Source organism: Pistacia vera, unplaced genomic scaffold, assembly GCF_008641045.1.
Source record: "Pistacia vera cultivar Batoury unplaced genomic scaffold, PisVer_v2 Contig1060, whole genome shotgun sequence".
Classification (NCBI taxonomy): Eukaryota; Viridiplantae; Streptophyta; class Magnoliopsida; order Sapindales; family Anacardiaceae; genus Pistacia; species Pistacia vera.
The window spans coordinates 435,008-449,308 of record NW_022195094.1 but is presented as its reverse complement, the minus strand read 5'-3'; the positions used below and the strand labels follow the sequence as shown (position 1 = coordinate 449,308).

The following is a 14,301-nucleotide window of genomic DNA, read 5'->3' as shown; positions in this document are numbered from 1 at the left end:
AATAATGGAAAATTGTGTTTTTGTTTCACTGGGTTCCAAAAATGAAGAGTACTTTATGATACTTATGTTAATTTTCGTTTGTTTTCTTGCTTTTTCTGGGTAACCAAACAGTTTGTGGTTAATATTAATTTTTTTAAGAGTTGGTTTTTATTTATTTTTTTATTTTTTTAATATTTGTTGGGTTTCCAGATAAATTTCAGTTTCAGTTTCAGTTTTTAGGCTTACACATTTTATTTTTTCAATCGTTGGACAATGCTGCATTATTTTTTCTGTGGTGCTTTTTAGTTCAATTTACTGCATTTCTCTGAATAGAAGTGTTGGATGTGTATTAACAAGAATTATATAGATGCATTGCATTGGTATTCCAAATGTCTCTCACACATTAGGCATCTAAATGTCTAATTAAAAGATATATAGATTTATGTTAATCTTTTTACAGTCACCTAAATATTAATAACAATTAAATAGTGGCATCCCAAGGTCTTAAGAAATCTTTGTTTATAAGTATAGATTCATTGCTAAATATTGTTAGTTTTAATCTTCTTGATGACTTCTATGTAGGTATCAAGTGCGAGTGCTACCTTTGCTATGACCTTCTCCTCATCCATGTCTAATGTGGAATATTACCTTCTGAAACATTTTCTAGTCCCTTATTGCACAATTATTTGTACTTCTGTAATTTCTAAACATCAGAAAAAACATATTTCCAAATAAATGTGTAATGTAATTTGCATCTAGATGTTGGATCTATGGTTTATCTAATTTCAATTGATTTTTTACTTTCTTTGACAGCTCCCTATTTTATTGATGTCGTTACCATTGCTGCCTTAATTGGGCAACATATTGTGAGAAAACTGATTATTTTATTGGGAAGGGCATCGCTTATCATCTTCATTTTAGCCTTTACCATATTTGTTAGTGCAATATCTTTAGGTTGGTGCTGATATCCCTGTTGCCTAGCTTGATAATATCATTTTCATTCAGATATTGTTTTACTTGGACAAAGTTCGAAATTGATGTTTTCTTCTATTGATAGGTGGGGTTGGCATATCAAACATGATGGAGAAGATTGAAGCACATAACTACATGAGATTTGAGAACCTTTACACGTATGATGCGTAGATTGTAGTTTGTTTGTGCTTACTAATTCAAAAAAATTTGTTCTTGACACGTTCACTATATTCTTCTTGTGAGTTAAGACTTCAGTTCACTTTGCTCAAAGACATCCTTATCCATGGCTGTAGATTGTCATCACTGTCTTTCCAACAATCTTCAAACTAACAAAAGTGGCCATTTTTTTAATAGAAAGGGATTTGTGATGCGGGTTGATTTTATGAATGGAAAATATCTGACCTTGAAGTCAAAAGATAAAATTAAAGAGCTATGAACAATCTTTTCATTGAAGCTTTTGAAATGGCAGTCCTCTACAATACTTCGGACATGGGATTCCAACTTTATTACCGTGCATTCCCTTTATGACTTTTTTCTGATGGGAATAACTTTTGATGCATGGTTCCAATTTCAAGTTCCACATCATGAATATAAGAGATAAATCTTCTTTAACAAGAAATTTTTCACAGTTTAATCCATAGCAATGCAAACAGGACAAGTACAATGAATGGTTAAAGTGGCCCCCGGAATTAGGGTACCAAAACTCATTTGGCATGAGTTAATATTTCAATTCATTTCATGCATGTATAATCTTTCACAAATAATATAAATGTGCTCACATTAAGCAATACAACCATCAAAATGATTACTTGAATGTGAATGTCAAGGATTTCTACAAAACAATGAATGCATGTGAAATATTATTATTTAATATTTATGGGAATAAACAATATAATCGAAAAACATTTAATTTGAATATGAATGTCAAAGGTTTTTACAAAACATTGAATGCATATGAATTATCATTATTTATCATATTAAACAATAAATAAACAAATAACAATTTCAGCATTTAATGTGAATGTGAAAGATTTCTACAAAATATTGAATGTAAACAGTTTCTACAAACCAGATAGGCCAGACCAATAACCCACAAACATTTGCATTTGCATACCACTAAAACTTTACAATAAAGCTATTTACAAACCGTTTAAAAAACAATCACTAAACATACCTGTGTAACGCGCAGGCCTTCCATCTAGTTAGATTAAAAACTCAGGGTGTGCCATTTTATGAATTTTTATGTATCCGGTTTTTATTTTTATTTTTTTTGAAAACATTGGAAATGATTGGAATAAACAAATGAAAATGTGTTCAGTATGTTTGTCTAAAAAACACAAAGAACATAATAAAAAATGAGTAATGTTAAATCCACAATCCAATCTCACAACCCTCGAATGACAACTCGTCATTGTTATTCACAAAATGGGTCCCGTTTGTTCATTTGATAACTAAATAATGACGAGCTGTCACATCGAGATTTGTGGGAGAAGATTGTAGATCTAGTATTATTGATAAAAAATACAAATTTATCACTTATGCAACTGGTAAAACTTCTTCAAATTACCACCTATTTTGTTCATTTCGAAGAGATTATCTTAAATATGTAAGAGGTTAATTTTTGTTTGTAATTCTAATTTAAGAGGTTAATTTTCATTTACAATTCTTGTGTTAAAAGTCTTGATTTGAAATAAAAGGTTTTATATTAAGTAAGAGAAAGAGAAATACAAGAATATATGAAAGGAAAGAAAATATATAATTTCTATTAAAATAAAAATGCAGTTTGTGTGAAATTTCAAAGCCCAAAAATGAAAATAAAAAGCTGAGATTATAAATAAAAATAATACTAGTGGTATAAATAAATCTTACAAAAGGTTTATGTAAATAACTGATATAACAGAAAATAAATGAAAGAGTGAATACAAAAAATTTCATTCATTTTCTCCTACATTAGTTTGTACCTAAATTTTGGCAAAATTTATTTGTACCTTTACTACTTTTGTATAAATAAACCAAGCCTCAATAATCCTCTATATTGTTAAAATATTTTAAAAATAACAATAAAAATTTTTGAATATTAAATGAATATAAATCTGGCAGGCATTTTGTTCACTTTTCACTTTTTGCAACATTTATTTTAAATAACTAAGATATTGAAATTATTATTTGAATGAAATTGATTTCTGAAAAAAAAAAAATTTGTATAAAATGTTTTGAAATAATACAGTACGTCATAAATCCATGGAGGAGTTGGAGACAATTTTCTGACGTTTAATAATTAATACAGCCTCTTATTCAGTTCCCTGCATAAAAAAATTCGGCCAAACAGACTATTTGGGGGTAGGCCAAAAAAACCAAAAACCGGACCAAAAAACTAGATTTTTTCAAAACCGGTTTGGTTTTGATTAGGAGAAATAGCTTAACCGAATAACCGGTTTGGTTATCGGTTTAGGGTTCATTTGGTACACTTTTTTAATAATATTCTATTATAGGATATAATTATGAGAATACAATTCGGTATATTTTTTTAAAACATTTTATGAAAACATTTATATTATTTTAACTCCCTATATTTTTGTAACTCCCTATATTTGTTAAGTTAGCTAACACCCCCCAAATAAAAGGTTATATATTAACAAAAATATCCCTATTTACCCAACTAATTGCCGATAGCCAACAACCATCATCGAACAGTGGTCGAAAGTCACCGAAATGACTCACGACCACCGAACAGTGGCCATATGTCACTGAAATAGTACATCGATAGTTGACGGTCAGATTTAGCCGTCAATGGCTAGATCTTTGGTCGTAGATTTATCCCTTTTTGACTGAATCTATAGTAGATTTGGCCAAAAATGAATAGATGTTTCGGCGTTGGTAGTTGGCGGTGGTGGCTAGTGAGCAACTATTGCTTGGGTGAGTGCCTGAGTGAGGATTTTTTTGTTAATTTATAAATTTTTATTAAAAAATAATTATTAAATATTTTTAATTGAATAAAAAATGATTGAATTTTAAATTAAATAGTTAATATTAAAATAAATACGTTTTTTATTTTATAGGATATGACAGNCTTGGTTATATCGATGGATCGAAACCATGTCCAGCACCTACTATCACTACAAATGACACCACTATACCAACCCAACTCATACAATGTGGATTTGACAAAATCAATTGATTCTCAAAGCTCTTGTTCGCAACACACAATTGTTAGATCCTCTACCGAGGCTAAATATAGAGTTGTTGCTTCTACTGCTGCTGAGCTTAATTGTGTGTGTTCTCTTTGGACTAAACTTGGTATTGCTATTCCTCATTGTCGTGTGATTTATTGTGATAATGTTGGGGCCATTAGTCTATGCTCGAATCCAGTTTTTCATTCACGAATGAAACATGTCACTATTGATTTCTACTTTGTTTGTGATCAAGTTTAAAATGGCTCTTTACGTGTGGCTCATGTTTCTAGTGTAGACTAGCTTGCAGATGCTCTTACCAAACCACTCCCTAGGTCTCGATTTCTTTCTCTGTGCACCAAGATTGGTCTCTTCAGTTGAGCTCCATCTTGAGGGGGCATATTAGAAAAGGTGCAGTCAAGAGAAGACGTAGTCAATGATCTTTGTTTTAAAATTTGTATTTGATCTTCTTTTGAATTTGTATTTGGTTTTTGAATCTCTGATCTCTTATCTTTTACACTTATATATATACTTGTGATGTAAAATGAAAATACTAGCAATCAAATTCCTTCTTCCTGCTCATTCTTGCTTCAGTTATAGGATTTTCATGGTCGAGATTGATTGAAATCTGACTTGCAAAAGGTGGTTGCACGTTACACAAATCGCTCGATTGTCAGCGATTGACAGGGTTGGTGGGAGCAAGGTGTAAGGGTTTTGGTGAGTGGTTATCAGGGAAGAGAATGGTGATGGTGTGGAGTCGCAAAGATGCTAGAATCGGCCGACAATTGGTCAAAATATAAACTTTGGGTGAGAAAATAGTATTTTGTAACCTTTTTGATGGGATAGTGTCATTAAGGCAAACCTTGGGTGGGAAAAAGTATATTACTCTTATTCTAATTACCCAAATATGCAAACAAGTATTCAAGGTATCAATATACTTTTTCGAAAATTAAATAAAGCATTAAATCTCAAACATTTTACATTTACCGGAATAGAGATAAGAATATAAAAAAGGACAGTGGTATTTACATTAAAATAAAAAAATAAAAAAAAATTATGAAACTAGTAGTATATTAAGTGTAAGAATTATCTCTTAATTTAAGATAACAAATTTCTTAAAATTTTCGTTTAATTTTGTCTTCCCGGATCAGAATGTCATTTGGGTTCAAAAGACTATTGCAATATTGATTAAGATAAGAATGTAGGATTAATTAAAAGTACATAAAATAAAACACCTTTTCCATCTATAAGGGAAAGCTAGCGGCTAGCCACTAAAAAATAATACATAAAAATTAATAAAATATGAGTTTGAACTTTATTTAAACTTAAGTATGACTGTAAATATCTTTTTATTTGTGTCGGCAATCTCTGTTCATTCATTTAAATATTTTTGTGATTCTCCTTTAATTTCAACGTATTTTTGGTGTAAAGTTAGTTGATAGTTTAATAGGTTTCTGTCTTCTTATGATTGAATGTATGCTTAAATTAAAGAGTAAACGACTTTCTTCCACCCAAGGTTTGTCTCAACAACGCTTTCTCATCCAATAAGTTTCAAAATACCACTTTCCCACCTAAAGTTAATATTATGTTATTATCTAAACCCGATTTTGATGACAAAAATTCTCTCTGTCACCACTGTTTAAACCTCTGATTTCTTTTTTACAAAACTCTTCTCACTCCAACACTTAATTTCTCGTTGATTGCCAGACACCGCAAAACTAGGATTTCTTTTTCTTAGTTGATTTTTTGTTGATTCTGACAACAAATACTCAATCGATCACTACCATTTGATCCATTGGTCTCCACTCTATAAAACTCTCCTTACCCTAGCTTTTGTTAACTCATCAAATGTCGATTGAGAAAATAAAGTGTATTTTAAGTATTAATGGAATATAAACTTTGGGTGGGAAAGTGGTATTTTGAAACGTTGGGTGGGAAAGCGTCATTAAGGCAGACGGCAGGTGGGAAAAATGGTTTACTGTAAATTAAATATATATATAAATTACATCTATTTCGATGACTTGATTAATTTCATTGTTTATTATTGTTATCTAATCCATGTTTTCACTCGTGAACCACTTTATGTCTTTTTTTATTCTTTGTTTTATTTTTTATTTTTTTACTTTTGTGCATTTACACACAATGATGATTACGTTTACGTTTCTGAATATGCATGCCAGTGATTAGTCATTGTTTAATTTAATTTTCTTTTTCATGTTCATTTGAGTACTACTGATTTATGATGTTTACCCCTTAATCTTGCAAATATATCACTGTTAAGGTAAGGTAAAAGTATATTCTGTGTTGAATAATTAAGATATTTCTTCCATAATTAATGCTGTCAATTCAGTTGTCGGCAGAGGGATTGTTTGATCTTTACTCAAAATTTAACGATAATATACAAAAGGTTTTCTTTTACCATCCCGATAGTTCAAAATATCAATATTAAGAGATAATTATTTTTATGAATAATATTACTCTGTAGTATATACAAAGTTTAGTATATAAATGATATGTCATATCATTTTATTTTTTAGATTATTGATGTTGTGATTTATACCAACGAGAAGTGAGTAGTATTCGTAGTGAAATTTACATAGAAGTTTGTATAATATCCATGATTTCGATGTTGGATCGATGGACAAATAAGAAATCAAATAATAGCATAAAAAAAATATTTTTAAAGTGGTTTAGATGTTAAGCGCAAATCTTACGTCCACTACTCTTGTATTGTTTTCCGTGTTTTCTCTGTGCATAGTGGCAGATCCAGCCACATTTTGGGTGGGCCATGGCCCACCCTCAAATTTTTTTTTTTAATATTAATATGTATAATTTATATATTTTGGCTCACCCTAACAAAAATATTAATGGATAAAAATAGTAATGTATAATAAATTTTTATTTTGGCCCACCCTAAAAGAAATTTCTGGATCCGCTATTGTCTGTGCACAAGTATGACACCTAATATAGATCAAAATGAAATCCCTAATTTGGGTAAAAAATAAGCTTATATCATATTGCAATGACAAACTTATAAATAAAGTTAACCTAAAAAAATGACACATGACGTGAATCCATGTTTTAGAGATTTATCGCACAACATAAACAAACTTTGTAAGAGGAGTAGTACTCGTTTTTTATGCACAATATTTATTTAAATCTTATATTTTAATAGTTATAATAAATTGTTTATTATCTCTAATAAATTAAAAGCATTTGAATATACAATAATGTTTTGCTTACAATTGAGTCATACAAATAGCAAAAATTTGAAAAAAATTAATGTAAAATGAATACTATATCCTTTATTTTTTGGCTCTTTGTATGACTTAATTGTAAGAATAAAATTGCTCTTAAATATATATAATCAACTCAATAATCATAGCTTCTTAAAATATGTAGGTTTTCTTTTCAATACAAATCTAGACATAAAATCCAATAACTTACTAATGATAACTTTAATGAAACAATAAATATTAACTAATATATAGTGCTAGACTATGCTAGACTCGAGTCTAACATTTAACTGTATAGTTTGACAGTCTAATTAAAGCATACTAAACTATGCCAGATGATGATAATCCAATGCATTCCGACTATTTTTTTCTTTAATATTTTTTTATTAAGGACAATTAGGTTAAGTCATGTTATTTTATAGCNGCAAGCTCTGTCAAATCATTTCCATATTTGTCCAGTACCTCATATTTTCCTTCAGGATCTACATATGTGAAGGAAATAACATGTGAGAGCAGCAATACCCCAGGTACTAAACAATTTAGGATAATTATGAGTAAAGGTGCACTCAAGTTGTCATACAGGGATGAAAAAAAAAAAATATGATCAATTTTCTTCCCAATACAACAAGTAAACATCGAAACCACAAATGTAAGAATTTAAAGTCATACTTTGATCCGTTACTCTCTGATTTCCACGAACAGCTTTGATGGCCTCCTTCAAATCCTTCTCGCTAAGCTGAAGGTTCTTGAATAGTTGTTGCCCAAACCTCTTATCAGAATGAAAGGCCAACAAAAGATGCTCAACAGACACAAAATCATCCCCCATTTCCTTTTTATACTTTCGAGAATCATCCAGGAGGGAACAAAAATGTGATCCTAATACAGGCCCGCTGGTGTTACCTGTAACCTAAAACAACAAAATAAAACAAATCACAGTTACAAAACAAACAAACCAGCAAAAATAAGTATACCATGAAGAATTCATAGCAAACACCTTTGGTTGCTGGGATATAAATTCATCTGTAGCCTGCAAAACCGAGGTGTTGTCAATCCCCGCCTTGGTGAATATTCTTCGAGCCAAACCATCCTTTTGCTCCAAAAGGGCCTTCATCAAATGTTCAGATTCCACCACTTGTTGATTGCTAACTCTTGCCGCATCAACAGCACCAACAATGCCCTCCCATGCCATCTCAGTGTACTCAGTTGGATTGGCCTGACGACACATAAGCACGAAAAATTTCAATATCACATATTAATTAACTGAAAAGAGCTTTTTAGCAACAAATAAATCAGCGACTTGGACAAAATTTCAAAAGCTGAAAATTCAATTCCCTAAAGAACCTGAAGTATCAATTGAGTTCCGAAATAAGTTGTCAAAATCCTCACTTTTTCTAAATACATTCAGCACAATACTATGAATTCCAATAAAAAAGTTTAATACCAACTGAACAAACTCAAAATGATATTTACAAACAATAAATTAGCTTTAAAAATAGCCTAATTAATCATATATCCATACGTAAATACATTCAATGTAAAGTATAGGTATACGAACCTGGGAGGAGCTGGTGGCGGAGGAGCGAAGAGGAGTGGAAGAGTGGAACTTGCGAGTGAAAGCGTTCGCCGACAACTTTGCAGAAGCGCCATCGTTCTGAGGAATTGAGTTGAAAATACGAGGCCGACAAAGTGAATTGAGAGAACTAGTGAAAGAAGAAGCTGAGGCAGAAGTAGATTGAAGGCGAGAGTGAGAAAGCCGTGTGCCGGATTGTGAGAGAGAGAGTTTTAGTGTTCTTGAGGATTTTAAAGCTGCTAAAGTAGACTTTGTAAGCCTTCTCGAGGCCATTACTGAAGATCAAAGCAGAGAATGAGATTGAAGAAATTGTGGAGAAAGAAGAGAGAGAGGTGTTTAAAAGCTTGGAGAAGAGGCAAAAGAATGTTGTAGAAATGTGTGGTAGTTTCTTCTACTTTTGTTTGCGTTTAAACGTACCGTTTTATACAGAACAATTTTTGTTACACATTAGGCATAATTTAAGAACTTATTTGAACTTGAGCTATGAGCATTGTTGAATGCGGTTTTCATGGATTGTCGGTTTACGTTGACACATTCGGGGTCCTCTTCACCGTAAACCCAATTAGTAATTAGATTTATAATTGATTTGCAAATGTTTGGGCTTAGATCAGGTTAGATCGAATTAGTCCGAACAGGATTAGGTTTATTAATATATACATATTGTAATAGTGAAAAAGCTGATGTAAGAAAATATTGAGAGAGAGAGGAGAGAGAGAGTAAACTGCTATCTCAACTATGGTATTGCTACTGATTTCTTCTATCTTGAATGTTAGACGTAGTTCTTATATTAGTAACGAACCAAGATAAATTGATTGCCTCCGCTACTTTTCTATTTCATTATTGTGTGTGTTTTGGCGTAATTTCTCTACAACCATGAAGGAAATACCGAAAGTTCAGAACAGTTTAAAATAAAGAACACTTATATACGCTGGGAAGTTTCAATGTTACAAGTTTTGTTTTTGGCAAATGGGTTGCCAGATTTTGTAAAACAAAATAGATTAGACCAATAATGGATTTACATACAAACAGCACAACCACAAGAGATATTGATTTGTAAACTATTTGAAGCTGTACCATAAGAAAGAATTTAAACAACTGTACACAAAATGATTGTGATTTTAACAACAACTAGTTATCGTGGTCTTCTCGAGGTCCTTCTTCGACTGACAGATTTAGCCCATTTTATGGAGTCAATTATACCACCATCTTTTGCATTCCTCATCTCAGGAAGACTTGGCTTCTTATAATTGTCGACTCTGCTTGATTTGCCTGACTCAGCCTCAGTCTGGGAGCAATGAAATTTAGAATCAGTGAACTTTCTGCAGGGTGCGAAACTAAGCAAAATTTCTACTGCTATACTTTCACTTTCTTCAAGCTCAGCTGATTTACCTGTTACATCTTCATTGCTATCGTTTACAATCGCCTCATCCAAACTTGACATTTTCTCAGGCTCAGAATTTAAACAAAAAGAAGGTTTGACACCATCTTGAATGAGCTGGGGTGATTCCTCACGTTCTGATTCAACAATGCCTACTCTATTGCTACTTGTCTTACCTTTGTCACTACTAGAATCACCAAGTCCATGAGTATCCTCTGCATATGCACTGTCGATTTTGTTCTTGCAGCTTGTTGTGTCCTGGGAGAGAGCGCTATTGCTTCCATCACTTGAGTCCTTGGGATTATCATTGCTGCCATCCATTATTGTTTGTGAGATTGAAGCAGATAATTGCAGATTCTGGTTTCCCAAGCAGAAGTTAATATTATCCTGATAGCAATTATTGGGCAGGTAAACCCCAGCAGCACTACAATTGATCAATTGTTCTGATTTTGAACCGGTTGTAATTCTACTATCCGAGCTTAAATTCCATTCAACCTCTTTTGAAGCATTCTTCTCAGTGGTATTACTAGAGTTCCAAGAATTCGTAACATACTTTGTAAAATCACTTTTAGAAGCTCTGGCTTCTGAGGCCTGGTCACCATTCTGATTGAACTCTTGAGATGTCGCTGTAAATAATCTCAAATCTGTTTCTGAACATATCTGCTTCAAACTTTGAGATTCACTGTCAATAGAAGACAGATTGGCTTGAACAACAGAATAATCTTTTGTGTTCTCAGTTCTTTGAGACAATACGGACTTCACATCAACCGCTTCAGAGTTGTTTGACCCAAAATGTATCTCAGGCTCATCCATAAAGTCTTCTGGGAGTTTTTCAAGATCAAAGTTTCTCATTGGTTTCTTTCGAGCAGTGTGGGAATTTTCTATGTTTCTGTCATTCATCCACACTGAAGCTGAGCTTTTGAACTCTTTGAATAAAAAAAATGGATGCAAAGAGCAAGCTAGTGACTCTTCTTCGCAAGCTCGACCACTGGCATATGCTGGCCTCAATGGTTTCCCTTCCAAAATCGAACCATGTAACCGATCATCTGCAAATATCCTTTCAGAACTATATGCCAGCACTTGGGCATGAGAGTAAATACTTCTTATTTCCTGCATCGCTAATCTTTGAATGTGGTATAGTTTGTGCAAAGCCTGAACCTGTAGAAAGCATCATTCATAAAATTAGCAACTAAAAAGGTTATGGAGACAATTTTTATCACAGTTGTATTACAACATCGGATGGACCACCAATACACTAAGATTGAAGCTTTTTCGTTGGGGCAAGGACCAGACTGGCAGACTCTGACAAACTCAAACTAGGAATTGCAATGGAGTGATGGACTGAAACACAGTTATTAAACACAGCCCCAATTCAACTTGACCGATGTCCCTCACAGGTATTTCAGGCATAACTCTTTCAGCCATATTTAGCCCTCCGGATTAGAATTGACTGAGAAAAGAGGCAGAATTACTAAAAGGTATCAAAACTACAGTAGCTAACAATGGCAAAATTACATAAATTTTCTTCTTCTCATCTAAATGAACCCCAACAGAATTGAAATACATGAAGCAATGAAACATAATCTGCTTCGAATTTCATTTGTCTCTCTAAGAATTATATTTTCAATTAACATACGAAATTGTTTGGGAGGAGAGATCTACAAACCTGTTCCTTAAATAATGCTTCATGTTGCATCATTTTACTTCGTATCTGATCCATGTTTTTATTGTAGTTGCTTCAGATATAACCCAGAATAAAAAATGCATCAAACTTCATCAGCAACTCTCATTTAAGACCGAAGTTGTTTGAAGTTTGAACCACCAGCAGCAAACCGATAGCCACTATGTGTTTACCTTGACGAAGAATCTAAATTGATAATAGACAATTTTAAGATCTTCATACCTGAAATAGTGAATTCTGTAAACAAAAGTGAGTGAAACCAGCAATAAAACAGCAAAAATTCACCCAAAAGAAAACGAAAAAAAATCACCGACATTTGATTTACGAAATGAAATCTCTCTCTGCCGGATTGTTCATCTCTCAAAAACAAAGTCTTCCATACCTCAACAAATTGCAGACTTTGACCATCACTAAATAGAATTTCAAACACCATTTTACATGATAACAACTCAAGATTCAGAATAGAATTTCAAAAATGAAACTGAAACGTGATCTAATTTTACCTTTGTTATCCCATATCAACCTCAGACGTGGCAGTATTTTTTTTTTTTTTTTGAATTTTTTTTTCTGGGCGTTTGGTCTGAAGATATTTTAGAGAGAGGTATTATTACAAGATACTGAGAGAAATCTAACGGCTTGTTGAGGTGAGATAGATTCCTGGAGATGGAGTTCGACTGTTGCCAAACCCAAGGGGTGCGCGAATGACTCAGTGACACGTGGAAGCATTGTCGGAGAAAGAGCAAATCATTTGGCTGGCATTGTTTTGTTCTTTATCGATAAGCCCACGCTTGAATATCGATTGCAATAATAAAAAACGTGAAGCTGTAAAGAGACGAATATGAGTGCTTGCTCTTTGTCTTTTGCTTTAATCAAAGTTTTTCTTTACCGATTTTAAATAAAATCATCTCCCTATTAGCAATTTGATTAACGGAATTTACTAATATTTAGTTATTTAACACTGTTTTAAAACCTGATCGGGCCAATCGATTGGACTAGGAATCGAAACTTTCTTTGGATTGGTCATTCATGTCTACTATTTAAAACCCCAAATTCACGAAGAAACAAACCTTGGAGGGCGATGATAATAAGTAGAAAGCGGTGTGGTTATTAGAGGTTTTGAAGAGGAAGTGTCATTGAGTCAAAAGATAGCGATGGAAGTGATTTTCGGTGAGTGAAACAACCGAAAAATGTAGAAGTCACGTGATCACAACAGTAGGTTGTTGTCGGTGATTGGCAGGGCAAACAGGGGGGGTGAGGTGGGTTTTGATTAGGAGACTGAGTTGAGTGTTTTTGTGGTGATGTAGGTGGTTGTTGACACTAGAAACTGGCCTATTTGGCTTGGGTTGGTAGTCATGTGCTGTGGTTTTTTTTAAGGAAAATTGTTCGATTTCGATCAGATCTTAAGTAGATTTACTTCGGAATGACTCAAAGGATGAGTGAGATTTGTATTTAGTATATCATTGCTACCAAGCAATCGACCATCAATTTACATTTAGCCAGATCACATGAGTTTGTTTGCTAGATTTCAAACCTCTTGACATGTTGACATCACCAACTTGACATGTCAGTCATACCGATTCAACCAATTGACCTAGGACCTAATCACTTTGTCAGGTTTCACCCTGTATCGATTATTAGAACATTGATATTTACAGATTACAACTAAAAATATCTAATACTTATGAATAATACTACACATATAACATTATGTAGTAAAAGATGATTAGATGAAAGATTAATTTTAATTTAAAATCAATCAATCATATTTCACCATATAATAATATATGAAAAATGTTATATATATGTAGTATTACTCAATACTTATAAGTAATGGGGGCCAATTTTCGGTTGAATGATCAATCTCTTTTGACTAATAATTCAATACAATTATCGTGATGCACATGGTAATTATTTGATTAGAAATTTTAATTATAAGATTGTCTTAACAATCGAACAATGTTGGATTAAAGAAGGAGAATTATTGTTTGGATTAGTGGGGAGCACGACTAGACTTTAATCATGGATCATAATGTATATAATATTTTTATCAAAATTCATGAATGAGAATCAGATGTGTACTTGTCAGTTATCTCATAGTCCATCATGTAACAGATCAACAGTGGGCCCCTTCTATTATGCCACGCTCACTTAAAAGCCAGCTTCCAAAAAATAAAAAAAATAATAAATATTGCTCCATATTTATAAAATATAGGCATTTGAAAGATTCTTAATTGACCCTTTATTTCAATCAACACAATGTATCTTCGTGAACAATCTTTCATCATACCACATGTTCATTGTGTATCATTGTATAT

The 14,301-nt window shown here is 32.6% G+C and overlaps 2 protein-coding genes across 10 annotated transcripts; both read right to left on the bottom strand.

Moving 5' to 3' along the window:
- Positions 1-7,768: 7,768 nt before the first annotated feature.
- LOC116130599 (chaperone protein ClpB3, mitochondrial-like) lies at positions 7,769-9,200 on the bottom strand. The gene is made up of 4 exons (XM_031416324.1): positions 8,913-9,200; positions 8,352-8,570; positions 8,027-8,264; positions 7,769-7,839 (listed from the first exon to the last, which is right to left on the bottom strand). The coding sequence occupies exons 1-4, from the start codon at positions 9,198-9,200 to the stop codon at positions 7,769-7,771; spliced, it is 816 nt and encodes a 271-aa protein (XP_031272184.1).
- A 733-nt stretch (positions 9,201-9,933) lies between these two features.
- On the bottom strand, positions 9,934-12,599 carry LOC116130667 (dentin sialophosphoprotein-like). 9 transcript variants are annotated; one of them, XM_031416420.1, is made up of 3 exons: positions 12,490-12,599; positions 11,972-12,208; positions 9,934-11,463 (listed from the first exon to the last, which is right to left on the bottom strand). In XM_031416420.1, the coding sequence occupies exons 2-3, from the start codon at positions 12,023-12,025 to the stop codon at positions 10,060-10,062; spliced, it is 1,458 nt and encodes a 485-aa protein (XP_031272280.1). In that variant the 5' UTR covers positions 12,026-12,208; positions 12,490-12,599; the 3' UTR covers positions 9,934-10,059. The 9 variants fall into 9 exon arrangements, with proteins under 9 accessions (XP_031272280.1, XP_031272253.1, XP_031272261.1 ...); XM_031416393.1 differs by having other exon boundaries at positions 11,972-12,223; positions 12,301-12,591; XM_031416401.1 differs by having other exon boundaries at positions 12,301-12,591.
- Between the last annotated feature and the right edge of the window lie 1,702 nt (positions 12,600-14,301).

Bases quoted from the DNA above. Each gene is read 5' to 3' on its own strand.
- LOC116130667 (XM_031416420.1), bottom strand. From the start codon at position 12,025: ATGGATCAGATACGAAGTAAAATGATGCAACATGAAGCATTATTTAAG. The intron at 11,464-11,971 runs GTTTGTAGATCT...TGCTTTCTACAG, and splicing joins AAGCATTATTTAAGGAACAG to GTTCAGGCTTTGCACAAACT.